At 36.9% G+C, this 27,954-nt stretch overlaps 1 protein-coding gene across 1 annotated transcript; it reads right to left on the bottom strand.

Annotated features, from left to right (window-relative positions):
* Positions 1-1,903: 1,903 nt before the first annotated feature.
* Positions 1,904-27,954, bottom strand: glo1 (glyoxalase 1). Its single transcript, XM_039748353.1, has 6 exons — positions 27,769-27,954; positions 25,489-25,571; positions 18,395-18,535; positions 14,489-14,556; positions 10,908-10,997; positions 1,904-2,391 (listed from the first exon to the last, which is right to left on the bottom strand). The coding sequence occupies exons 1-6, from the start codon at positions 27,844-27,846 to the stop codon at positions 2,300-2,302; spliced, it is 552 nt and encodes a 183-aa protein (XP_039604287.1). The 5' UTR covers positions 27,847-27,954; the 3' UTR covers positions 1,904-2,299.

The following is a 27,954-nucleotide window of genomic DNA, read 5'->3' as shown; positions in this document are numbered from 1 at the left end:
TTTTCAACATTTCATAATTTTTTTCTGCTTCTTAAATAGTATAGCTAGGATCAGCATTTCTGATAGGACATTTACAGACTTTGATCTTATGATTAGATGCTCTGCTCCTTAATTATTGAGGCTATGAAGCATTCATCTTTCACATTAAACTTGTATGTTTGAGGGATTGTTTCAGGGCATTAGTTGCCCCTATAACGTAGCTGGAGTTTGTCAAATCATTTTTTCTGGAACAGGCAAATCCTGATCCTGTTCTAAATAGCAGGATTTGTAAGTTTATTTGCATCTTTGGTCAGTGGTGGTTCTGGACTAAATTTACCAGGGGAGCCAGGGTGGGGCCAGTGTTTTTTCATGGGGGCACAGAACATCACCATAAGTAATTAATTAAAATTTTGTCTCTTCAGCACAGGGGCCATAACAGGGGCACTGGCCCCTGTTGGCCCCCGTCTAAAACCGCCTATGTCTTTGGCCATATTGATTGATTATGTAATTCTGTCTTAAAATCTGTTCTAGAAACATCCATCCATTATCCAACCCGCTATATCCTAACTACAGGGTCATGGGGGTCTGCAGGGGACACACACACACATACACACTAAGGAACAATTAGGAACAAAAAGGAACACTGAGGAAACCCACGCAGACACAGGGAGAACAAACTCCACGCAGGGTGGTCCCGGGAAGCAAACCCGGGTCTCCTAACTGCGAGGCAGATGCGCTACCCACTATGCCACCGTGCCGCCCGTTCTAGAAACACGTTTGGCTAAATACAGTGTTTCTGAAATAGAAATAACCCAATTTCCATGAACCTTGATCTACTTTAACCAGATGTCAAATGAATCCTGCTTTCTGGAGCAGGCCCCTGTTGTCACTTTTCAGGATTAGAAATCAAAGAATGATTCACTCAGTGTACAGAAAGCTCTAAATATCATACCATCTGGCCTATTTATAGCCTAATGATTTGACACAATATGATTTGTTTGGTGCTGCTTGAAAACTATGTAAATGGCCATACGCAAAATGATCGAGTTTTTAGAGATAGGTTGGATTTTTTTTTTACCCATCAGCTTATGAGCTGATTTAGGCTCCCAAGAGCCACTCAGTTTTTCTAATATAACTGGGACAATTGTCAGCATTCATAACAATATGAGTACCTAGTGAGAATGATCCTGCTTTTGTTAACCGTGAGCAGTGATTTTTTTGGTTATGGCGACATAATTTTTATGAATGCTTCTTACATAATGTTTAAATCCAAATATGCCATTTATCACACCACACTGATTTATTACTGAATATTCTTCTTGAACTCAGTGCTATATTTTGTATTTAAAGAAGCATCAGGCTTTCTTAAGCCAAAAAAGTATTTTAATCTATTGTATGCATTGTTTTTATTTTTGAGATGTATGCAGGGCCCTACTTCAAATGACTGGTGTCAGCAAGGCTCCCCTTCTCAAAACTATTAAAAATAAAATAAATATATCCTGCCAAGGTAAGTGCTGGCCATGTGTGAGCCTTAAATAGATAAACAGATTAGAAAATAACATAACATTCTCAAATCTACTTAATCTAATTCATGGTTTCAGAGGAAGAGCCTATACTAGCAGCAGTGGGTGCAAGGCAGGAACAAGCTTTAGCCTTAGCTAGGGCACTAGTCCACTCACATACACAAAGGAACCAAGTTAGTTTTCAACAAACCTAACTTTTATGTCTTTTGGGATGTGGGATGAAAACCAGAGTTCCTCAGAGACACAGTGAGAAGGTGCAAACTCAGCTCAGAAAACAACCAGGTATAGCAATTCAAACACTATGAAAAGCAGCAGTATTAGCCACTGTGCTACCATGCCACCCTGGTTAACAAATGGAGATTACTGTATATATTATATATATTCAAAGAACATTGTGGATATCAAAATACACAGACAATATTTTATTGCCATACAGAAACACCCCAATTAACATATTACTATTAAAATAAAGTAGCACCACAGGGGTAAACAGAAAAGTTATGAAGGCTTAACTGAAACTGATTAGAATTTACTAAATCTTCAGCCAGGTAGGCCATAGTTTCAAAAATATGTTCTTTTTCCAAGTAAAGCATCGAGGTAGCCACTTGGTTACATATCCATCTAACTTCAGCTGGTTGTTTATCACATGACGGAGGTGTTTTTCTGTGCAACTTCATAAGAGATAATTATTTCGGGGTGGGCAGATGATTAATTCAACTTTAGAATACTGCATACAGTCATTTAAATCCTCAGGTCTTCTTCTGTACTCCACTTAGTACACTATTATACTCCTCCTTCTAAGATGTGATGGAAAGCATAGTATTAGGGCTGAGAATCTCAATCCAGTAGCCATCTGGGTCCTGAATAAAGGCAATGCCTTTCATTTTACCTATTCAAAAAATTAAAAAAAGAACAGAGATGTTAAGAAAGAAAGGTAAACCACCCACATATTTAACAAAATGTTTAAAACTTGTCAACATATACATCAAACCTGAATTCCACTATTGTCTAGCTCTCAATAGCACTTAGATTGGTTTAAATGTATTTGGTAAATGGATGAATAGACATTATAGTGTGTTTGTCAATGTTAAGGTGTACTTCTCCCAGGCTATTTTCAGCTGCCTAAGGGCCGATTTATACTTCACGCTCAGAATGCGTACGCGCCCGCATCATGGCTGCCACGCGTTCCCAGCGTTCATTTCACGCGTCCTCTGAGCAGGTCCTCAGAAATTAACACGACGCGTGCGTGAGTTGCAGTACCAGCAAAAGTCGGGGGGCGCAGTGTACTAAAAGTCGGAACGTGACGTCACAGTCTCTGTTTACTATCTACATGTGACAGCAAGCCTCTATGTAGATCCTTCGGGGATCGATGTGCGCGCTTTGCTGTTTGATGAATGGTTCAAAGTGGTGAAGCAAAATGCCGACATACAGATGCATTTGTGGTGCTTTTATATTCAAGCGTCGCATATTCCCGATCGTAATGACACGATACATTTTAAAAGTCTCGCATACCATCTTTTGTGCAGTCTATTTTTCATTTTTTTTACTTTACCTGCTGTCAGGTCCAAGAAGCTCGTAGTGATTAAAAACTGGGATGACGGTTACGATGGTCTGCTTTAATAATAAACTACGAGGTTAAAGTGGACATTTCGAGATTAAAGCGAAATTTCCACTTTAATCCTAAAATACGTTTTCACCGTGTCCTTTATTTTTCTCAGTGGCTCAAATATAGCGCTATACATTATGTTGCTGTTGTTAAGTTGCAAAAATAAAAAAATACGACACAAAAGATGGTATGTGAGACTTTTAAAATGTATCGTGTCATTACGATCGGGAATATGCGACGCTTGAATATTAAAGCACCACGAATGCATCTGTATGTCGGCATTTTGCTTCACCACATCGAAGCATTCATCCCGTAGGATCTGCATAGAGGCTTTCTGTCACATGTAGATAGTTCCCGAACGTAATGACACGATACATATCACATACCATCTTTTGTGTCGTCTTTTTTATTTTTTTATTTTTGCAACTTAACAACAGCAACATAATGTATGGCGTTATATTTGAGCCACTGAGAAAAAAATAAAGGACACGGTGAAAACGTGTATTTTGTGATTAAAGTGGACATTTCGGCTTTAATCTCGAAATGTCCACCTTAACCTCGTAGTTTACTTTATCATTAAAGCAGACCATCGTAAACGTCATCCCAGTTTTTAATCGCTACGAGCTTCTTGGACCTGACAGCAGCGGAAAGCAGCAATAGATCGCCACACAGAACAAATTAAATATATGATATTCCAACTCTCTGCACATTTAGAAACTTTAGATTTATACTTGATATCACTTTCATGATGAAATGCATTAAAGTGTGTATGTTACATTTTACATATAATTTCGTTTAAATAATGAATACTGTTAATTACACACATGGGGGAATAATTACACACATGGGGGTGTCACGGTGTGTGGTGTTATGGGTCCACAGCTCGTGGAGAAAAGGCCACTGATTTTAAATAAATAATCACCGCACCCGAGGCGGCTTCGTGAGGGGGGCGTTGTTGTAGCGAGCCGCGGGGCAGTCGTCGATGTGGGCGTTTCTCACCGTGTGCACAGGTGAGGAACTGCCCACATTCGTGATTGCTCCCGTGGCTAATGCTGCAGCTGTGATGGCCCCTCACGTTTTTAAAAGAAGCGCAAGTCGGTTGGGGAGAAAAAAAAGAAACGTTCGGAGGGGAATAGAAATGGGGAGAGAATCGATCGGCGAGAAAGGAAAGGAGAGGACGGAGGTTACAGGGAGCGTGGAAGCAAGCGGTGCAGGAGAGAGACGGACACGCGGAGCGTGTGGTGAGCGCGCGATCGAGCGCTCGTGGGCAGCTGCGAGGAAGCTGGGTGTTAGGCCGACACCCAGGTGTTTGTGTAGATGTCGCTCCCGCTGAGTGATCTGGTAGCGGGAGTGACAAGGTGAAAGCGACGGGCCGCAGAGAGGCCATGGAAAAGGCAGCGGAAGTCGGGAGACTTGGTGATGGAATCCCCAACGTGGGCGACCTGGCCGTTGAGGGTAATCAAGTCTCGGGGACTGGGATGAGTGCCAGACCGAAGCCAGGGATCGGGAGGTCTCCAGTCTCGAATGTGTGATGTAGGAGGGCAGCTGCAGAGAGCGTCTTGCCTGCTGCGATGCCCAAACGGGATAAGCAGGTGAGACGCATACAGAAAATAGGCACCGGATTGTGTTAGTGTTTAAAGACTGCTTCCAAGAGAAGATTTTAACCTCACGTTTTAAAGGAATGTGTTTTTTTTCCAATGGTTTTAACCCCCACGTGTTCTTTTTATGGATTATTTATCAATGAAGTACTGCACTATTTATTTGAGCACTGTTTTTGTTTTGTTGACTGTTTTTAATAAAAGCACTTCTGCACTTTTTACCTTCCCCTTGCTAAGATGCTCAATTATTGCCTCCATTGACTAGCTCACTCGGCAACATTATCGACGGTGTTGGGTTCATGTGCTTCCAATATCAAAGGGAGTGTGGAGCCTGAACCCACATCGTCACACGGTGGTGGAGCGATAGCACTGCTGTCTCGCAGGGAGTTATGTTGCTGGTATTTCCTGCTTGTATCCCACACTGTGCTCCGGTTTCCTTCCAAAGATATGCAGATTTGGGGATTTGGTGCCGCTAAAATGACGCTAGTGTATGTGTGTGCTTGTATTCACCTTGCGATGAGCTGAGGCCTTGTCAAGGGACTGTTTCTTACTTGTGCCCAATGCTTACTGGAATGGACACATCCCTGGATTGATGGATTTAATCAATACACATCCTTTTCAGAGATATTGCGGTAAGGTGTCATCAGAATTTAATAGGTGTTCTAGGCAATTCACAACACAGAGAAGCCAAACATGTTCTCACCGTGATAATATCTTGCACTGCCATCTGGTGGATTCCTCCAGATTTACGTAAAGTACGTGCGCAAGTATGAACACTACAACGCTTGCGTAGCAGGAGCGTCCGCTGCAGCATGCATCGCGTCACGTGAAGTATAACATCCGGCCTTAGGCAACAGACAGAACGTGCATTTAAAAACACATAACAAATGCAAATACTTCTTCACCTGACAAGTCTGAAGCATGAAATTATTTGTATCCATCATTATAAAGGTATGTAACAAACAAGTTTAAAGAAATGGGCATTGTGCAGACTTTTAACAGTAAAAAAACCTAAAAGTATACTGTAAAAAAATATCACCATGATGTGAGCCTAAATTATACATTATCAATGTACAGTTAATGACTGCTTTAACATAAAAGCTCAAGTTTATTGTCATGTGTACTCTTTCTTATAAGGGTGGGAAAGACATGAGAATTTAGGTTACTAGTGTGCATAGTTCTGGTTTTACCTAGTACCTTGTGGTAGTGGAAAATATATATTATAAGCACTGATTGAAAAGCAGCTGACCATCCTTTTCTTATTTACACAACTATTGCAACAATATTATGTGAAGAGGATGGCATGGTAAGGGAGTGACTTAATTGTGTCACATCTACATATCCTCCAGATATCTACATGGGTTTTCCTCCCATATCCCCAAAATTATATATGAAGTTAACTGGTCATTCAACCTACTGTTCTAAACAGTGTTTTTTTTTGGAGATCCACAATAATACAAAAGGTTCTGAATTCTGGCCTAGACACTGCATGTTTTTGTAATTTGCACATTCTTATTTCTTCAAACAGGATGTAGCAAGAAGGATAAAATTTGCAATAAACGTCAGCATGGGAGAAGTGAAAGACCCCACTGCAAAATCACCAGTGCGGAAGTAATAATTAGGTCTGTAAATAAAAAGAGTGTGTCAACGACAATGTTCATACTGTGTGTTTGTGTGTTTGTGTGTGTGTGTGTATATATATATATATATATATATATATATATATACACACATACACTTAAGAGTTAAATCAATACTATAAGAGTCTATTTAACACTGCATATTTTGCAGTGCAGGTATGCACATGTGTATATTTTCATGTCAGGCAAACTCAAAGGCATCACAGAATTTACTTTATTTTTGTTAAAGCTAGTATGTTTTTAAATAACATGCCCTTCACTTAAGCAGCCTTCTCTTACCTAAATTATATGTAGACTGGTACTCCATTCAAGATTTGGTTCCTACATTGTATTGAATGCTCCCTTGATTCAGCTACTAGAATTTGTCTCCCCACCTTGATCTGCATAAAACGGTTTGAAACTAAGAATACTGTGATGATTCATTGATTCATGTCCAGCTATCCTTCACTGATCACATTACATCTGCCTCTCATTCATGCAGATTCACTTCGTGGAATATTTGCAGTATCAGGACACATCTGATACAGCATGACTTCTGGTACAGGTCTTTGTTCTGTCAAGTCCTTTATATCATCATTCTTTACTGGTAGGGATGCCTGAATACTCTACCAAGCCACTGCAGAACATTTACAATATAGTGGTACCTCTTGTGTTCAACCAGCCTTAACAAATGCATGTCACTCCTTTTTTTACTTTCTCGTATATGAAGTATAGGGAAAGTATTGGAATCCTCCAAAAATTCCATTTTGAGATTTTGATGAATCTTGACGTTTTAGACCTCCCAGAGTCCAAAAATACCATTTTTGGAATTACGTTTCTGTGTCTGTGTGTGAGTGTGTGTATGTAAACATGATAACTTGAGTAAGCTTTCACTTAGGTCAACTAAATTGTGCATACAAGTATTAGGTACAAAACGTCATTTTTCTATCAACTTTTGGGGTATTTCAACTTTCAGGTTTATTCAACTTTACCTTTATAATAATTTTTCAATATATTATTAATTTGATTTAATGTACATAATATAAAAATATAATCATTGTCTTGCAGTTTACTCCTCAAATATCCATCTCCATATCTGAGTATACGAGAAAGTCTAGGAGAGACCACTCCCGATTTTTCAGATTACTACCTTGGCTCCCTGTAGCAGTATACAACAAGTTCAAAACCTTGATGCTTGCCCACAGGGTAGTTCTCGGGACGTTAACTCTTATTTGGTAATACCACCTCTATATGGTAACAAATTTCAATCCAGACCCTTCATGTGCAGCTCCTAATTGGTGCTCAGCTGCCCATCTCCATCTGAACTGCCAACTCCATCACTGTGTTTATAGTAAAAAGCATCTGAAGACACACTTGTGCTGTGAATATCTTTCTAACCGCTAAAGGTTTTGATGTAAGGCTCTTCATAGCTAAAAGGGTGACTAGTCTTGTGTTGCTGTGTTTGGTTTGGAGCGCTTCCTTTTCAGTTGTCGATTTTGTAACCTAGTCCTGTAGCACTTGTTTCAGAGCAGTACCCAGTCTAACAACTACTTAATTATGTTGAGCACTTTTGTAAGTTGTCCTGGTTAAATGCCTGTAAATTTGTCATACAAGCAAAATAAGTGAGTTTTGTTATCACCCAAATTCTTGTATTTCATATGTGACATAAAGTGCTTAGCCCAATGGGATGGTAAGACAAAGATGATAATAGTGATTTCACAAAGAGACAGAGAAGGGAAAAATAAAAAAACTAAGAAGTAGGGGTGGACAAATTGGTAGTGGATGACTCGAAGAAAGCTTTGCCCAGCATCAGTGTAACTTTAATTCTGTTTCATGTCACCATATTTTTGTCTTCCTTTGCTACTACAGTCATATGAAAAAATACACTCCATGAAATGTGGCTATATAAAGATTTAATCTTCATTTGAACAATATCTACAGATAAAGGTTTCAAAATATAATAAACATGCCACATTTACATTTTGTATTCCACTGTATAATTTAAATAAATCTAAATGCAAATTTTGCATATGGTAAAAAGTGAGTAGACCCCTTTATCACTATCTAAAATACCTAAAATCACACTTAGATACAAATGATTAGATCATCATTAGAGAGAATTTTGGAAGAACCTGTCTTATTTAAACCTCAGGCATTTAGTTTGGTTTGATTTTTGTTGTTGATGTCTGTGTTATCACTATGCCTAGATTGAAGGAGCTCACTGAGGGTTTCAGAAAGAAGACCACAAGTGCCTTGAGTTTGGGAAGGGATTTAAAAAGATCTAAAAACAACTAGAAATCATTCACTCCACTGTGCAGAAGATCATCTACAAGTGGAGAAGATTTCAGATAACTGCCAACTTGTCCAGGCCAGGCTGCCCCAACAAGTTCATCCCTACAGCAGAATGCAAAATGCTAAAAGAAGTTTCCAACAGCCCCAGAATTTTATCACGAGACTTTCAGGTAGTCATTGTGATTGCTGATATCAAAGTGCATGAGTCTATCATTAAAAAGAGCCTGCACAAATTACATCTATATGGGAGGTGTGCCTGAATGAAACTCTGGCTGTCTAGAAAGACTAATGTTTGCCTATATATGCCTAGACAAAGACTAGGACTTCTGGGGCAATATGCTGTGGACAAACAAGACAAAGACAGACACATCTGACCAAGGTATCCAAAAACATGTCTGGTTAAAACAGCATTTCAATCTGATACCAGGTGTAAAATGTGGTGGTGGAAATATTCAAGTTTGTGCTGCATCATGGCCTGGGCACCTCACCACCACAGACCCAACATGTAGTAGAGGGTGCTTAAGGATAATGTGAGAACATCTGTCAAATGACTGAAGCGCAACCAAAAGACAACCTTGCAACATGACAATAACCCTAAAAATAGCAGTATATCCACCAAGTAATGGCTAATAAGAAGGAAATGTGGCATTATGACACAGGCTGTGCATGTAATATACCCCTCAAACATCTTGTAGCTTAAAAAATCCACATGGAGAAGTGGGAAAAACATTCTCCCAACCGATGTCAGAAAGTGGTACACAGTTACAGGAAACACCTAGTTTCAGCTGTTTCTGCCAAAGGGGCGAATGCGAGCTACTGTATAACAGTCAAGAAGGTACTTACTCTTTCTACACATAGAAATGGTATTTCTGTTCATTTTTCACTGAATACATCATTGCAAAGTCAAATTTTCACCCCTTCCAATTACATTGCCACATTCTGTTTAAATGAAGATCAAATCTTGATATATCCATGAATTTTAAAAAAGAAAAAACATTTTTTTGGGAAGTACTTACTTTTTTATATATAAAATTGTGGATCACCAGTGATTAATGTACTTTAGAACTGCCCTTTCTGTTTTTCTATTCCTTCAAAGGCTGAGGAGTGTACCTTGCAAACCAAAAGGTGAGGTGGTCCACTCATCAGTAACTGGGAATGCCCCAATCCCTTTTAACTTGGCAACTTCCTGAGCTGTATGTGTGAATGTGACCGATTTAAAATGTTTTGCAAATTACTTTTCATTTTTTTCCCTCAAAACATTAATGCCAAGTTAATGGAAGATGCATTATTGGTTTTCTTGTTTACTATGATTCTGTGCATACAGCCAACCAAGTTTCTGAATCTGCTTTCATCCATTACATTCCAGAGATCTACTTAAATTCACTTGTTCACTCATATCACAAACACCCCAAAGTTGATAGGATTCATATCCAATTTTACACTGTACTGCCCCCAGTCTTGTTGACTGTAGTCACACAACTATAAAATTAGTCATTTTTGAGTTATGGCTGACGAAGACAAAATAAAGTTTTTTTTCCATTTAGAATGCATTTTAAGGGTAATATTAACTATAACTTTACATACTGTATATACTAAGATAACATACATCTATCTGAATCTCTGTATGGACACTGTTGTTTCTTTTAAAACACTACACTGCTTTGCTAATAATAAGCCTAGGATTACCAGTGATGTTTCTTAACAAGAAAAAAATTTGGACCAAGAAGAGCTGAGGAGTGTACAGAAAGATCTTAAGGTTCAACTAAGACAGGCTAAGGAGTCCAACAGGAAGAAGGTAGAATACAAGATGCAGCAAAACAACATCTGTGGGGTACGTAAGTATACCATTTGCTTATAGAAACAATTAGTATGAATTGCCCTAGATGATCAAATATTTTATATAGCATCTTTTTTTTAACAGAATGTCAGATTTTTTACAAGTAAAAAGGGCTAACACAAAAAATGTACATTGATTTTCTCCCACTGTTACCACAATATAAATAAACTGACTTGCTCGGTATAATACAATAAGTTTGAGGTTTAACGTCTACATTAGATTATTAATCCCATGAGGAAATTCAAATAAGGCCTTAGCCACAACAGTGTACTGTTTGAAAATTACTTATAGTAATAAAAGCCTGCTAATTGTCTACATTTGAGCTGGAAATAGCACATTTTTATTCATCCATTTTTCAAACCATTATTACATGTTTTTGAAATGAATGTTTTAAGCTGTTCACAAAAAAGTTCAAACCTGGGGAGCAGCATTACTTTCAAAAATTATATTTACCATCATCAGGCTTCTTGACAAAGGTAACACCTTGTTCCTCAAACATCTTGCATGCAGCATAGACATCAGGTACAGCAATCCCAATGTGACCTGCCACACAAAAAAACAGATTTGTGAGAAATCATATACCAGTTCAAATTATTATTGGTGATTGTATTATTACTTGAAAGATTCTTAAAAAGGTAATCTTATCTAATAAGTAAGCAATTCAAAATTTAACAGTCAGATAAAGAGCTCTGGTATGAAGCTAAACCTAAAAGCACTTATTGAATGATCACTTGGGCACAAGCAGTATTATGGTCAGGATGGTAGTCCCTAAACATAAATGGTACACCCAATGACTGAGCTGATAAAGAGGAAAACAGCAACAAATTGGTGTCATGTCAAACCTTTCCATTTATTTTGGTGCTTGGTGTGTGGGTGTGTTTGTGTGTGTCCTGCAGTGGGTTGGCACCCTGCCCAGGATTGGTTCCTGCCTTGTGCCCTGTGTTGGCTGGGATTGGCTCCAGCAGACCCCCGTGACCCTGTGTTCAGATTCAGTGGGTTGGAAAATGGATGGATGGATGGACTTCTCATAATAGCAAAATGAGAAAGAACCTTTCCAAAATATATTGTCAGGAATATCGAGTCACTAGTATACAGCAGCCTAACTATATTTGCAATTTCAAGGCATAGGCTCCTTAACAGCACCCGCCTACAGGAAGTGTATACAAGACTGTCATGAAGCTAGCCAAAACTTTTATACCTGCTTGTGTTCAAAAAGCTCTCTAGAAGACAGCATATCTAAATCTTGATTTGTGTGAAGAGCAGATGGCCTAGCTTGTCAATGTCAAGTGTAGTGCAGAAGCAATGCTCACAGATTTTGCATGGTCACTCACAAAAAGAACCAACTTTCAAATAAAAATAAACTATAAAAATAAAATTAAATTAACGAATTCAGTTGCTTACCCAATTTAAACAAGTTCCAAACAAAACTGTGCTATATGAAATGGCCTATGCAGTTGGGTTTTTTTTTTTCACTTTAACCATGTCTAAATGGAAAGCTGATAACAGTTCAACCAATACACATAATAAACAGTGTTTAAGACAGAATCAGTCACGGAATGTTTTGTTGAATTAGACTTGACGCATAGTGCCAGACAACATGTGATTCTGAAAGAAATTATTAACTACTTTGAGACAGATGATGTAATTTCGAAAATGTGCTTGAAAGCAGGCTTTTTTAACAAATGTGCCCCAGTAAAAGCATGAAGCATCTAGAAAGAGGACCATCTCAAATGACATTTGAGCCAGAAATCTCAAAACTTAAAATTCAAATGAAAGGTTTGTTGAAGAAATATTAACAGAATCTAAATAAGAACCTAGAGACAGAAAAGAAGTTATGCTTTGAAAGCAAGCAACACCTGACAAGCTAAAGGGTTTGATAGATAACAATTATTGGCTGTGAAATATTCTTCTAAATTGGCGGTCCAGGATATTCATGAACATATTGCCAAATACGTGAAAATACCAAATAATTGGTTAAGAAAGACATATGCCTTTAAGTTCACTGAGTGAATAAATTCAACAATCAAATCCAAACCATTAAATGAAATTAGGAAATCAGCCTAGTATACTTTGATAGTCGATGAATCAACTGACATGAGCAGTTGAAAAAAATTGTATGTAATTTTATGCATTAAGTATAGGAATGAATGTGAATACATTCATAAACCTTTGTTCACTTAGTTGAAGAATATAATGATCCTGTTCACAATGCTTACTTAGATAAGTTAAACAATGCAGAACACCGTTTTGTTATCAAAATATTTAATGGTATTCTACCTGAACTGGAAGACTTATGCAAAATTAGTTTGCCAAAGCAAAAATCAAGAATCTTAGGTCACATTATCTGGGAGACAAGCGACATTTTCAGGTAGAAATAATCACTTTTATCTGCTGTACATGTGACCATATTGAAATCACTTTCCAGATGAAGAATTGAAAGATTGGTTTGTCTTTGATAAGGAATGTTTTCTACATTTGCAAATCTGGAAAGTTTTTCATTTAAATTTGAGACAATGAATAGACTGGCCTTCAAACAGAGTGCTCTGTTGAAGAAAGACTACAATTCGTTTCAAAAGGATCTTTGTAACCAGTAACCATGGTTTAAGATACTGAATATTGAGAAATTAGAAACTGGAACTGTAAAGACATTTTCAAATATGATAACATTTACTAAGAAACAGGATTACTTCACTTCAAAACGGTATTTTCACTTTTGGTCATTTGTGGTATATTTCAGGCTTCAACTGGATAACTGTGAAAGAACATTTAGTCTAATGAACAACATAAAAACAAAATAAAAAAAATCGCAAAAAAAAAACCATGGAAAACATGATGAGAATTAAAACTCTTTAAATTCTTTAGAGATTGTTAATGTTGATAGAGTTTATAGATTATGGTAGACAGAAAAGATTAGAAGAGAAAATATTATAATATACAGTGAAATTTTCAGTAGAAATAAGCTTTTTATATAAAGAAAAAAAATGTATCAGTTAATTTTTCAATACTTAACATTAAATATGCAATACAGTAAATCATTAAGTTTGATTGTTTTTTTCCTATGTATAGAAATGCATGTCTAATACTAGTGTTAGTTTTTAGAAGTTGTTGCTCACGCAGAAAAAATCTGAATGCCCCAAGCCAGTCCTTTCATGGAACAATGATCTACTAGATCCACATAGGACACCCATTTATCACAAAATATTTACTTATAGACATTTATACTACCAGGAAGGAAATTTAGATACAATAAATAATTTAACAAGCATTAAATGCTATACTTAAAATTGGCTGTATTGTTTTGCTTGCATATGTTTTAGTATGTACACAACTGTCTTCTGGGTAAGTATCAAATGGAAAAATCAATTATTTTTTAAAACTGAATGAGTAAAAGAATGACATAACAGCGCTAGAAAAAGTTTAAGGAAGGGATACCAAATTGCTTCCAGGAACTCAAGGTAAAAGCTGTGATGAAAAATTGAAAGGATTTAATATTTTAAGAGTAAACTGGAATTATATGGAAATGTTATAAAGGTATTTGAAACCTTTAAAGGAAATAAGGATGGAGAACATAAGTGGTTAATTAAAAACATAGCCTACAACTAGGACAAAGGGATGAAGATGCACATTAAAAGAAAATTTTCATACCATATAAACATTAGAAAATTTTTCTTAATACAGAAAACTATTACTATAATTGTAAAAAATGGTCCTCCATTCTCATTATTTTGTCCTTGTTTGGTAAATAGGAAGGGGAAAAAAACACAATCCCTGTCACATTTTCTATATAATTTTTAAAATATATTTATATATCTAGTGCAATCTTTTATCAAAAAGACATAACTAACTGCACATATTGCTAATGAGAAGCAGTTCCACTATGAGTCCAATATCTTTGGAATTACCTTACTTGTTCTTATTTTTACATTATATACACACATACACACACTAACTTGTACAAGGTTTCATGTTTGAAAACTTGTCTAATAAAAAGCTGTTCACTTTAAACAAAAAGAATACATAAAATAACTACGTACCAAAACCTCTTGGATCAGAGTTGCCATTATGATAGGTATTACCATCATCATTCTCTGTGCCCCAATTACTTTAAAGAAGGAAACAAGAATTAATCTCACTTTCTTCTCACTTACGACACATTAAAAACAGTACAACAGCAACTAGACCAGGAAAGATCCAGGAACTCAAATGTATGGTTGTGCACACAAAATTTTAGTTTGAGTAAAAAAATTTCTCATAGAAAAACGAAAACACACAAATAATGAACACAACTGTAGAAAATACTTAATAATGTTACTACTACAACCATTTTATGACCTTACTTTCCTCAAAAATAATCATTTATGTACCAGGCAGATATGAATTCAAAATTAATTTGTGTATTGTCTCTAACTATTTCAGAACCAATCTATACTAATAAAAGGCAAAGTCCTCACTGACTCACTCACTCACTCACTCACTGACTCATCACTAATTCTCCAACTTCCCATGTAGGTAGAAGGCTGAAATTTCACAGGATCATTTCTTACAGCTTACTTACAAAAGTTGGGCAGGTTTCATTTCGAAATTCTACGCGTAATGGTCATAACTGGAACCTATTTTTTCGTACATATACTATAATAGACTTCTGCTCGATGCCCGTGGGAGGCGTAATTTAGTGCCTGCCCATATAAGGCCGTCCGTCAGCGGCAATCCAATAGAAACACTGCCGCTAAATATTCACGGGTGAAGGACTGTGCTTATGCAGAGGAAGATGACATGGTCAGGGTGGAATTTGGCACAAACTCGGCGAAACTGCGAGAGAAATTTTTAATTGCAGGGTCTTAACTAACATTAAATACAGCCGTGGACATTGCACGAGATGGCACAGCACAGCTGGGAACCTTCGATGCATGTACACCGAGCGGCTCACGTGAAATGACACAGTGCACAGACAAAAAGCAACAGTTCCAAAGAGTGCTGAACAAAACCGAATTACACAATTGAGAAGGCAGCAAAAAAATATGAAGCGTGTGATACATACAAGCATATTCATAAGTGCAGCTACTGAAAACAAAGCACACGGTGGAAAAGTCAATGTCCCGCTAAAGGAAGACAGTGTAAAAAAAAACCCGTGCATGCAGTGTGTCACGTCTCAGATAAAGAGGAAGATAAGCTGTTTATTGATGCAGTAAGAGACGAATTGATGAATGAAACCTGTTATCTTTACAATGATTGACAAACACGGAATGTAACTTGAACACAACACATCCTACAAATACAAACCTGATTAAAATAAATAATGATAATCAAATCCTTGATGACAGCATCACTCATAACACTCACAAAACAATTACTGTATATTGAGAATCATGTTACGTTATTTTTAAAATGTTCTCTTTTCTTTTTCATAACTTCTTTAACACACTACTTCTCCGCTGCGAAGCGCGGGTATATATACTGCTCAAAAGAATTAAAGGAACACTTTTTTTATTGGGCCTGGCATGAAATCAATTAAACCTGTCTGATAATTTTCTGGTTGGTTAAGCAGCTGAGGTCATTGTTAATCACTTTCAGCTGTATTGGTGTTCATGGACTTAACAACAGGTGCACTAAAGTGGCAACAATTAGAAAACCCTCAAAACAGGACTGGTTTTACATGTGGAGGTCATTTCAAGTTTCTCCCTCTTGATCTTTTTTGGCTGGTTTTCCACTCATGCTAGTTTTGGCTTGAGTAATTATCTCTACTGGCAGTATGAGGCGATTCCTTAACCCTACAGAAGTTGCACAGGTTGTTCAACTTCTCCAGGATGGCACATCCACACGTGCTGCAGCAAGAAGCGTTAATGTGTCTCCCAGCACAATCTCCAAAACATGGAGGAGATTTCAGGAGACTGGCTGTTATTCTCGGAGAGCTGGACAGGGCCGTAGAAGGTCCTCAACCCATCAGCAGGACCGATACCTGCTCCTTTGTGCAAGTCGGAACAGGCTGAGCACAGCTCGTGCCCTACAGAATGACCTCCAGAGGGCCACTGGTGTGAATGTCTCTACCCAAACAATCAGGAACAGACTTCATGTAGATGGCCTGAGGGCCCGACGTCCTGTAGTGGGCCCTGTGCTCACTGCCCAGCACCGTGGAGCTCGACTGGCATTTGCTTAAGAACACCAGAATTGGCAAGTCCGCCACTGGCACCCTGTACTTTTTACAGACGAGAGCGGGTTCACCCTGAGCAGCTGTGATAGACGTGAAAGAGTCTGGAGAAGACAAGGAGAACGATATGCTGCCTGCAATTTCGTTCAACGTGACAGGTTTGGTGGTGGGTCAGTGATGGTCTGGGGAGGCATATCCATGGAGGGACGCACAGACATCTACTGCGTAGGAAATGGTGCTCTGACTGCCATAAGGTATCGAGATGAAATCCTTGAACCCATTGTCAGACCCTACACTGGTGCAGTAGGTCCTGGTTTCCTCCTAATGCACGACAATGCCCGGCCTCATGTGGCAAGAGTATGCTGGCAGTACCTGGAGGATGAAGGAATTGAAACAATTGAATGGCCTTCACGATCCCCTGACTTAAACCCAATAGAACATGTGGGACATTATGTTTAGGTGCATTAGGCGCCGCCAGGTTGCTCCTCAGACTGTACAACAGCTCAGGGATGCCCTCATACAGATCTGGGAGGAAATGCCACAAGACACCATCCGTCGTTTCATTAGGAGCATGTCCCGACATTGTCAAGCATGCATACAAGCTCGTGGGGGCCACACAAGATACTGAAAAGCATTTTGAGTAGCAGAAATTAAGTTTTTGAAAAAAATGGACTAGCCTGCCACATCTTCATTTCACTCTGATTTTAAGGTGTCTACACAATTGAGCCCTCTGTAGGCAGAAAACTTTCATTTCCATTAAAAGACTTGGCATCCTTTTGTTCCTAAGACATTGCCCTGTCGTTATTTGTATAGATATCCAACTTCATATTGAGATCTGATGTATCTAATGTGTTTCTTTAAAGTGTTCCTTTAATTTTTGTGAGCAGTATGTATATATATATATATATATATATATATATATATATGTGTGCTGTGTGTGTATTGCTGTCATATATATATATATATATATATATATATATATATATATATATATATATACAGTATATACTATATTAAAGTTAGCACAGCTACTAAGATTTGATCGAATTAAGATGGCCTTTTTCTAAGTTTGTTTCTTGATTAAACTCTCATTTGAATGTAAATGTAGCCATCCTTAACTATAAGCAAAGGTAATTTATTTTCTATCCTTTTATAATACCTTTTTGGCATTATTGCATTGCTGTTTATACAGTTTTTACTGTTTTGTTTTATTGCTCTTATGCTGTAACATTCTTTTATGCACTCGTTCATTTGGATGGGTAACGTGTAAAGTATAAAAAGGACAGATTTCCTTTTAAAGAAATTAAATCACATTTTATAAGCTTTAGTAGCATAGGAACAAAACTCATTTTTATTTGTCTGTCTATTTTATGTTTTAATATCATACTGGAAAAGTTTTCATGTAATAATGCTAATTATTTAATATGCTTTTACACTAATTACTGTATTTGTATTATTTTATAACTATATTTATCTTATATTACCCATGCAGTACAAATGAATGCAAGTTAAAAAATAGCTGCTTGACTCCTCTACATAAATGTCACAAAATCTAATTTTGAATGTTAATTTGAATTTTTCATTCAATATATCCTACTGTAAAAAAGAATCTACAGCATACATATAGAACCATAGAGTAGGGCTTTTGACCAGCCATTAAGAATTAATAAAGGAGTGTCAAAATGGCTTCACTTTGACACCTCCTATTACATTATCCTAACCCCCATAGAATATTGTATAGCATTTACAGCAAAAGCCAAAGTAGCCTATATCTCACAAATATGAAAAAACTCACTGTGTCAGTTCTAGGGTGGCTGGACGAGAAAAAGTCCATGGAGTTCTCTCTGCCAGTTTATGTGGAATATCCTTCTTATCTTCATAGCCCATGAAGTACAGAGAAAAACGCATTGATGGAAAATCGAACTTCTGAAGCAAACTAAGGAAGAAAAAGGCACATTTTAAAGTTTGTTAAATTTACTGTGATTTGTATATGTATCCTGTAGTAAATTCTATACACATGAACTGAAGAAAAAAAAAACCATATGAAAAGGCCCTGAAATCTCTGTATGGAAAGTAAAAGCAATGAGAGCTACTGTGCATATTATAGAATCTTATCTAAAGCATAATCCTCTCACTGTAACGTATTTCCCAACTACGTCGATAGCAGAAGAGTTGTCATTCATTATGTGCCAGCTTTTCATAATAACCAAATTAATCCAATTGTCAGGAAAGCATATAAAATACCTAATCAGAGACTTGACAGTATTTGTAAAGAATGTCTAATCATAGTACAGCACAAACTTTATATAATGCATATTGTGAGAGATTGTAGAGCCTGAGGATACCTTCAAAGATATCTCCACAACACTCCTAAAGTAATATAACATGGAAGAAACTGACAGCATTTTCCAATACGCACTTTCTGAACAACGCGGCCAACTGATTTCTTAATAAGAGAGACACCAATGCTCTATCTTTTTACTAAAGATCAGGGCTTGATGTGGGCTGCTACACACTGATACGGCGTACCAGCTTTATACTGTTTTTCACCAAGCTGTACTCGCATCTCTCACTCTGACATTGAAAGGGAGCCCCAATCCCCAAGTTGTCTCATCTACGTATATCATAGTAATCAAAATTTCGAAGTGGACCCAATTAAGAAATCATATAATATTTGCAATGCATTGGGAGGAGGACCATTAAGCTGACAAAAAAACAGAGTACCTGCACTTACATGTTTTCACTTCAGGCACAGTGAAAAATTAACAGTTAAATGTATGTTCATCCATGGTTTTCTATTTAATATGTTCAGCAAAACAAATATTTCCATGTATCGCACATCTTTTTCTATGGCATTGAAGTAAATATATTTGATTCGATATCATGCTATAATTCAGTTCAAATATAAATATAAAATATGGTTTCCGTATAAGTAGGAAAATAATCCTGTTTAGTTTAATCCTATTTGTTACTGTACGACTACCGCTGTGAGAATCTACCTCCCATAAACTGTTTTTTTTATTTGGTTTTGTTTTTTTGTTTTTTAAAAAAAAGATAGCCTACATCTCTTGAGATTTGTTTAAAAAGTTGGCAGAGAATTATGTTTTACTTAGTAGCAGAATTTTTAAATTGCTGTTAAACAAGGAGAAGACAGGAGGGAATACTTAAGGACTATTACAATGCAATATTTACTATATTAAGACTCACCTGGCCTCAACTTATATAAAATACAGAAAGGCACACCATTGAGTTAACTGGGGCAAGGGGCGGGGGTGGTCTTTGCAGGGACTAAAGTAATGCATAAATTTAACATGTTTAAGTAATTGTGAGTGATTTTGTACGAGTTTCTTATATGCATTACAGACATGTGAAATATCAAGGTTCCACTTTTCCATTTGACATTCCATGTACAGAAAATCCTATTATTTTGAAGGGCCATATTTTCAAGTGAAGGCTATGTCGGTGCACAAGTCGTAAGTGCTGTATGTCTTAGAGCAAAAAAGGAAAATTAATAATAATAATGAATCATATAAAGGCATGTTAAGTACAAACGAACATGTAGTAGTACTTAGAACTTTTAACATACATTTGAATATATTCTTATTTTTAACACGAGTAATTGAACCCTACTTTTTGTATATTTTGACGGTCCTAATAGCCACTAAACAAACAAATTTAAGAAAACAGACACGCCAATTTTAACAATTATAATAGATGTGGTGTGTAGTCTGGCATCATGTGGTTATATTGAATCAAAAAAGAAAAAAAAAAATCAACACACCAAGCACCTCATGTACTGTATAAAAATTAGCATACACTCAGAAATATGCATTATCACTTTCTACGCTAAAGTTCATTATATACGCTAAAAATTCATAATATATGAATTTAGCTTGAGAAATGGCTTCAACCATCCACAAATTCTACAGAGACTTTTTTGGTGTTGGCATTTTAGAAACTCCAGGGTCAGGACAATGAAATGTTGTTTCCTTGTGCATCTCAATGACACGTCCTTCACATTTTGCTATTCTTAAAGCAATTACATTACAGTTAACTTACAGGTTTTCTCAATATATTTGTCTTCAGTTTGGTTGATAACCCCTAATGCATAATGTTAATTGCCTTAATATGTAGCCTCTTTATTTTATCTAAAAAAGGATGTGCTGTGAGTTGTACAACATAACTGGCAATGGCAAAATTACTTAAATCACATATAGCATTGACTCTGAAGTCTGCTTCTCACACTACTGTTTAATAACATAAAGGAATCATGAGTTCAGCTGGGCCACTTCGCAACAATATTTGTCAGACATATATTTGAGCATCACATATTAGTTGTTAAATGAATGAACATGCTTTTTGTTTATAAAAGCAAATTTATTCTGTCATGGTGCCTTTATTGCAATGTATGTGAAGTCTATTACACTGGTTACTTTATAAAAATCAGCAATCATTGCAAATAGTCTTTTGATCTAGGCCTTCAATTGGATGTATCTGTGTAGCCTCTTAATTGTTCCATCCCATATAGATGGCATTACACAATTTAGGGCTGCAAGAATCCAGATTATCATCAAGTTTAATGCTGCCACTATATACCCTAAAGTTATTTAAACCTTTAACAGAACAAGGACTGTGTGATTTCTGCATGATGGCATCTCTGATGAAGGTTCCAAGTCAGCACAAAACTCCAAGAGAACAGCTCTAAGAAGTCTAAATCTGCCAATGAGCCCGTTATCATCATGAGCCAAAAATTAATTATAATTCCTAAAAATGTACACCTTGCATTGCCTGTCATTACCTATTTGTGTCAAAAGAGCTAACACGACCATTGTGTTATGTTGTAAAACACACAGCACAAACTGTATACAGTAATCCCTCCTCGATCACGGGGGTTGCGTTCCAGACCCCCCCGCGATAGGTGAAAATCCGCAAAGTAGAAACCATATGTTTGTATGGTTATTTTTATATATTTTAAGCCCTTATAAACTCTCCCACCCTGTTAACATTATTAGAGCCCTCTAGACATGAAATAACACCCTTTAGCCAAAAGTTTAAACTGTGCTCCATGACAAGACAGAGATGACAGTTCTTTCTCACAATTAAAAGAATGCAAACATATCTTATCTTCAAAAGAGCGCCGTCAGGAGCAGAGAATGTCAGATAGAGCGCTCGCTAAGAAAAGCAAACAATCAAAAAATCAATACGTGCTTTTAAGTATGCAGAAGCACCACGATAAAGCAGCATTTTGTAGAGGAGCGTCTGTATATTCTAGGCAAACAGCCTCTGTGTAAACAGCCCCTCTGCTCACACCCCCTCTGTCAGGCAGAGAGAGATAAGAGAGAAGCAAACAATCAAGCACCGTGCAGGAAGCATATCTTATATCATTGAGGAGTTTTAGTTAATATGTAATACATGCTCTGATTGGGTAGCTTCTAAGCCATCCGCCAATAGCGTCCCTTGTATGAAATCAACTGTGCAAACAAACTGAGGAAGCATGTACCATTAATTAAAAGACCCATTGTCCACAGAAAGCCGCGAACCAGTGAAAAATCCGTGATATATATTTAGATGTGCTTAAAATCCACGATAGAGTGAAGCCGCGAAAGTCGAAGCGCAATATAGCGAGGGATTACTGTAATCACATCAACCCACAAACACCACAAGAGAGTATTTACAGTGAAAAGCACTCCTGCACATGATCAGACTATTGGTTCATTAAAAGGTCAGTGGTGGCTTTTACACTCATCGGGTGACACATTATGTATGGAGGAATATTTCAGACAAAATTAAATAAATAAATGCGTAAATAAATAAACGAACTGTGAAATGTGAGCATAAATAAATAAATGTGTCATGAAATGTTTTTCGTTGCTTATTTATTTATTTCATTTTGTCCGTAACATTCCTGCAAACCGTCATGAAATACGACTTGAAATAAAACTGTCACTTTCACTCGTCAAAGTTGAGAGGGTGGGCTCTAACACGCCCTCTAGTTACTGATTGGTGAATCGATAACACATGAATTAATTAGAAAAATGCTTACTACTGCCGATGAAATGGATTCTGACGAAGATATTACGTATTTCAGAGAGAGAATTGAAGATTTATCGGAAGAAATTACAATGTTGGCGGCCCTTTTAGACTCCGATATAGATGAAACTATTTTTGAAATTATCGAAGAACAGGTGGAACGGACTCTACTACACTCCAGTTCAGGTGATGCAGTACCCTGCTCTGGACGTCCATCCTTTGACATTCCAGCTGGGTCAATAGAACACCTTCTGTTATGCGGTTTAAAAATACGACAGATTGCAGATCTATATGGTGTATCGGAGAAGTTTGATATACGGTAAGCTGCAACGGCTGTATTAGTTTAGGTACTTTGACATGGAATGCCCAAAGCAGCTCAAACTAATATTTTGAACTGAGTATTTGACCCTTGTTTTACGAGTATAAAGTCAGATGCATATTCGCAACTACTTTTTCAAACAACTCTACAGCTCTGATCAGTGGCAAAGTTGTTCAGTTTATATATATATTATATATATATATATATATATAATGACCTGGCAAATGACTAAAAAACTTCAGTCTCTAAAAGTGTAGCCATTAAGTATTATAAGGCATCCGTGACTTTGTCCAGTAACTTTCTGAACCTTGTTTTATTATATGTTTGTTTATTTAGTTTCTCTGTATTTTATCAATAAATCTAAAATTTCTAAGTAATTTTCATATTGTTACGGACATTAAAGAGGATGCTTTAATCTTTAAGAAGCTTAGGATGCATGCAGAACTTCACCAGCTGGGCAGAAAAAATTTAAATTTATTTTTTGAATTTTTTTGTTTATTGAAAAAGGTTTCAGAATATATTCTTTGTAAATAAATTGTCTTGTTTTGTTTTTCTTTCCAAGCTAGTACAGTTAATAAATTAAAATGAAGCATATATATATAAATATTTTTAGAAATATGTTTTAAAATATCTATTATAACTTTTTAAATAGGTTGGCAACAAAACTTAAAAATGTTTGTGTAGAGTTTATTAGGTCACCCCAATATAAGTAAGTGTGGTTGTGTAATTGTATATATACCCAGAAATGCGTTAGATTCTTGTCTACAGTTGATTTCTGACTTCAGTCAGATGTGCCGAGATAAGCTCTAACCACTAACAGCCACCCTAAAACTTACATCAAGTGGGGACAGAAAATGCATGGGTCTAGCATATATGTGACTCTCGAGGAAAAAAATGCTGCTTTGGATGAACAGAATGCACCACCCTATAAAATTCTGAGTAAGGTTATCTCAAAAGGCATTGTAATCCCTGCACTTAAAGAATCACTAAGGGCATTTTTTCACTGGCATCATAAATATCAGGGATCAGATTTGTAAAATTTGTGCATATAGAAATAGAGGCCCAGAATGTGCGTACACAGCTTTCCACGCAAATGTTAAGATATACAGTATATATTAAAAAAACAACACCTGAAGGGAGAACATGCATATATTTAAGGCAACACCAACCCATCAATAGGGAACATTTTAGAGAAACTTTGAGATGACAAAACCCTTGATCATGTAGGGAAATGGAGCCAAATCAGCTAAATGATGATTTGTGCACAAAATAATGTCACCAAGACATTATTAGAATGTGCATTAACATATTATGTCTGAAAACTGATGAATATGATGTACAACCTCTATTTTATTTCCCTTTTAAAGAAGGCCAAAGCAGCATATTTGCACAGAACGAATTTTTGTTTTTTTGTCAGTTTATGTACTGTAGTTTGCCTATTGTCACTTCTCAAGAAACTGGCCAACAGGTAAGGAATATCTCTGCCAAGCTTCAGACCATCATGGCCACGGAGCTGGAAACCATTAACAGACTGACAACATGCTACAACCAATTTTCATATAGTCTAAATGTACTACAAACACAAGAGATAACATGTCTTTGCCAAAATAAAAAGGCAACTTGCAGAAGTATCTGTTTTTCCTAATGTAATCTGAGCAATTTACTACACTCATATTGGCACCCAGTAAGAATGAAGCTGCTTTTGTTAACTGTAATGAGTTGCATTCAATTAACATGCAAGTCATCTGTGATGCCAAGACAAGACTCAACAATGTCATGGCTTGGTGGCCCGTAACAACCCATGATTCATTTACTTTGAGACACAGTAGCTTTGGCAGATGTGATGGCTGAACCCTCAGTGTTTCATATGGCCGATACTATTCATTGTAACAGCAATTATATCATTAAATGTTCCAGGTGATAATGACTACTAGCTCAGAGGCAGGTGCCTTACACATCTCCCTGAGTGCCAGAACTCACTTGTGGAGCACAGACAGATAGATACTCTTAAATGCAGGTTTGCAGGGCCTCGATGCATCAGGAGGGAAGTTGCTCTACCACCAAATGAAGTTCTGCAGCATTGTGACTGTATATGTTTGCGGGGGGTCATCATAGTTCCTATATGGCCGTTTCAGGGTGGCAATTGGGTGGGGGTCAAGACACATTCATGTACGCACATTTAGAAGATAATTGTGATTTATAAAGGGTAAATTACTTAAAATATATGCATATGCTAGGTTTTCTACATCATATATTATTTTGGTGTACACAATTTTCTCTTTTTTTTTGAGTACTTATATTTTCATATTGAAATCCACGCAAAGTTTTATAAATGAGACCACAGAAAACAGAACTAGGCTGACTATGTGGTTAACCACAACAAAGACAGAAGTAGAATTAAAACTATGCTAATGCCCTGCTTCCTTATGCTAGCGGAGAAGCTGCACAATTGATTCTTTATGTTATACATTGAGAATCAGGATGAATTTTTTGTGCTACATTAAAACGTCCAATACTAAAGACCATTTCTAAACACTCACGTCATTCCCAGGATCTTGGTATAGAAGTGCAATGATTTCACTGGATCTTTAATTCTGAGCATAGTCTGCTGCATCATGAAGTCCTGTGGAGAACAGCAGAAGAGTTTCAACAATAGTTAGAATCTATGTGCTTATAAGGACAGACTGGTCAGCAGGACAATGAAACATATTAACATTTTGTTAAAAAAATTGAACAGTGTAATCTGGCATGACACAATAAAATAGCATTGTGTCTGAGAACAAGATCTCAAGCACAATGCTCTTTATCTCACTTATTTCAATAACTAAATCTTATATAAAGTACAGTATATCCAGCACAAGCACAGAAAATGACCGCTAAGCCTCAAAATGCAAACAAATGTTAAAATTTAAACCAGCATCCTCTGTCTCCTTAACCATAAATCTCACTAGCTACCAACTTATTCCAACACCACAGTTAAACATACTCCTTCGTTGTCAACCCCCTACACATAAACCTATCTAGGAGGTGACTCCAATTTTCAGAATAATTCATATAACAAATGCAGTACTTGATCTGTTGTGACTTAACTAGGCATGTGCATATATTATATGGACGAACAAGAATACATACAAATGCATATACTGTATATGATGGGAAAAACAAGCTGTAAGTCACATGCTGTTGCCCATAATAATAATTGGTTTTGAAGTTCATATTGTTGATTTGTTTATATACAGCAGTGGTAATACAAGTATATACACTGTACATGCTATGTCAACTTTGTATATGTATCATAGTGATTTGCAGCCATATTATCATCTGTCTGCCAGCATGAAATAAATCAATTTGCAAAAGCATTTTACTGGTTTGTATTTTGCAGGTGGTCTCTGTTGGTTACTTTTATGCTTTGTTCATACAGTACTGAATATAGTGTGTATGCTTATGCTCCAAATTGGTCTGACGTAAATATATCATGTACTGGTTATGTATGTACTCTATCAGATTTCCACTTACACTATTATATTGGTTAATCACAGAATACTGAGTGGGAATGGGTCACACAAAAAAGTGACTTCCGTGCTAGTACAGTTACTGTGGAACAGGAAAAAGAAAGGGGCTGGTACTGTATGTACTATAGCAGGAGTAAAGGTAGTCTCATGCCCTGCATTAATTTGATATTCAGTACTTCAAAAGATGCTTACAAACAAACTACAGTATATATGTAATGTTAATAAAATGTATTTTTTTCCTCACACAATTTCTCTTTTAAAAGGGGAATCACGATTTTTTTCAGAAGATACCAAATCACATTCAAGCTACTAAGGCCAATACAAAAGTCATATAAAACAGATCCAAAAAATAACATTTAAAACATTTATTCAGACAAATTCATTTTATTGGGAATACTACTAATTGATTTTTTTTTAATTATTCCCATCTATCCATTTTCAGAAAGCAGGCAGTGTTCAGTTCAGAGTCGGAGAGACTTTAACTCATTCCCAAGACTAGAACATGGTATGCCAGTCCCCGACCCAAAATCACTGGCCTACACCCACTCGCTCGTCCAAGTCTAATTTTAGTTGCAAATCAACAAAACGCAAACAACTTTGAGATGTGGGAGAGAAAACCCATACAGATACTGGAAAAGTACCTAGCACAAACTCCACACAAAGCATGGAACGAACGTCAAGTACCATCGTCGATAACAACTGAAGCAACAAGAGTCTAAACGCCTATCAGGCTCCCTCTTCCCACTGTGTCACAAAACATACATACATGGTGCACAGAAATAAAATATTGAGTTTTTAATTGTTCAAAGCAGCACGAAGTCAGGTGACAATAGTTGTTATTACCGACTACTTTTGCAGAAAGACACTAACGTGGTCTTTCTTAAAATTCAAACTTTCCATGCGTAAATATATACTTACAAATATATCTGTACAACAGTGTACTAAACGTAAAACTAGAAATCCGGTTACAGTGGAGGGCAGACAAATAAAATTGACAGCTGATCTTTCCAAAGGGTGAAGTGAACTGGGCAAATTCTCAAAAAGGTAATGTTTCTGATGTTGAGACGTGCCAGCTGTGTTATGCTGATATGAAGTGCGAAGCAAGTTCTACCATTTTTAAAGTTAGGTGCTATGATGCAAGTTACAGGTAAAACTGTATTATGTTTATTTGCAAACATCGTAAGGTAAAGAGATGTTCCTATCGAGAATCTGGCAGACAACATTAACAGCACACGGTTCCTCCAACCTTACTCCCGGCCTAGAAGTACAGTACAGGCCAGTCCCAGATCTGATAACTCATTTTCTAACCTTTGTCAGAGGATCCGGATCTTTGCAAGCTTTTTCAGCCGCCTCATCGCTCAGTCCGTGAAGCTGCTCGTCTGACATACTGAAATTCTTTCCAAAAAATGGCAAGCCGCCTTCAACTCAAAAGTGTAAAAGCAGCCCCGACGTCTTCTGCTGCGTCAGTAATCAATTGGAGAGTTGGTGTGCGTG

The sequence above is a fragment of the Polypterus senegalus genome, chromosome 3 (genome assembly GCF_016835505.1).
Source record: "Polypterus senegalus isolate Bchr_013 chromosome 3, ASM1683550v1, whole genome shotgun sequence".
Lineage (NCBI taxonomy): Eukaryota > Metazoa > Chordata > Cladistia > Polypteriformes > Polypteridae > Polypterus > Polypterus senegalus.
The sequence above is the reverse complement of the archived record's forward strand: the minus strand, read 5'-3'. Positions and strand labels throughout refer to the sequence as shown.

Bases quoted from the DNA above. Each gene is read 5' to 3' on its own strand.
- glo1 (XM_039748353.1), bottom strand. From the start codon at position 27,846: ATGTCAGACGAGCAGCTTCACGGACTGAGCGATGAGGCGGCTGAAAAA. The intron at 25,572-27,768 runs GTTAGAAAATGA...TGTTCTCCACAG, and splicing joins ATCCGGATCCTCTGACAAAG to GACTTCATGATGCAGCAGAC. The intron at 10,998-14,488 runs GTACGTAGTTAT...TTTGTGTGGCAG, and splicing joins CTCTGATCCAAGAGGTTTTG to GTCACATTGGGATTGCTGTA.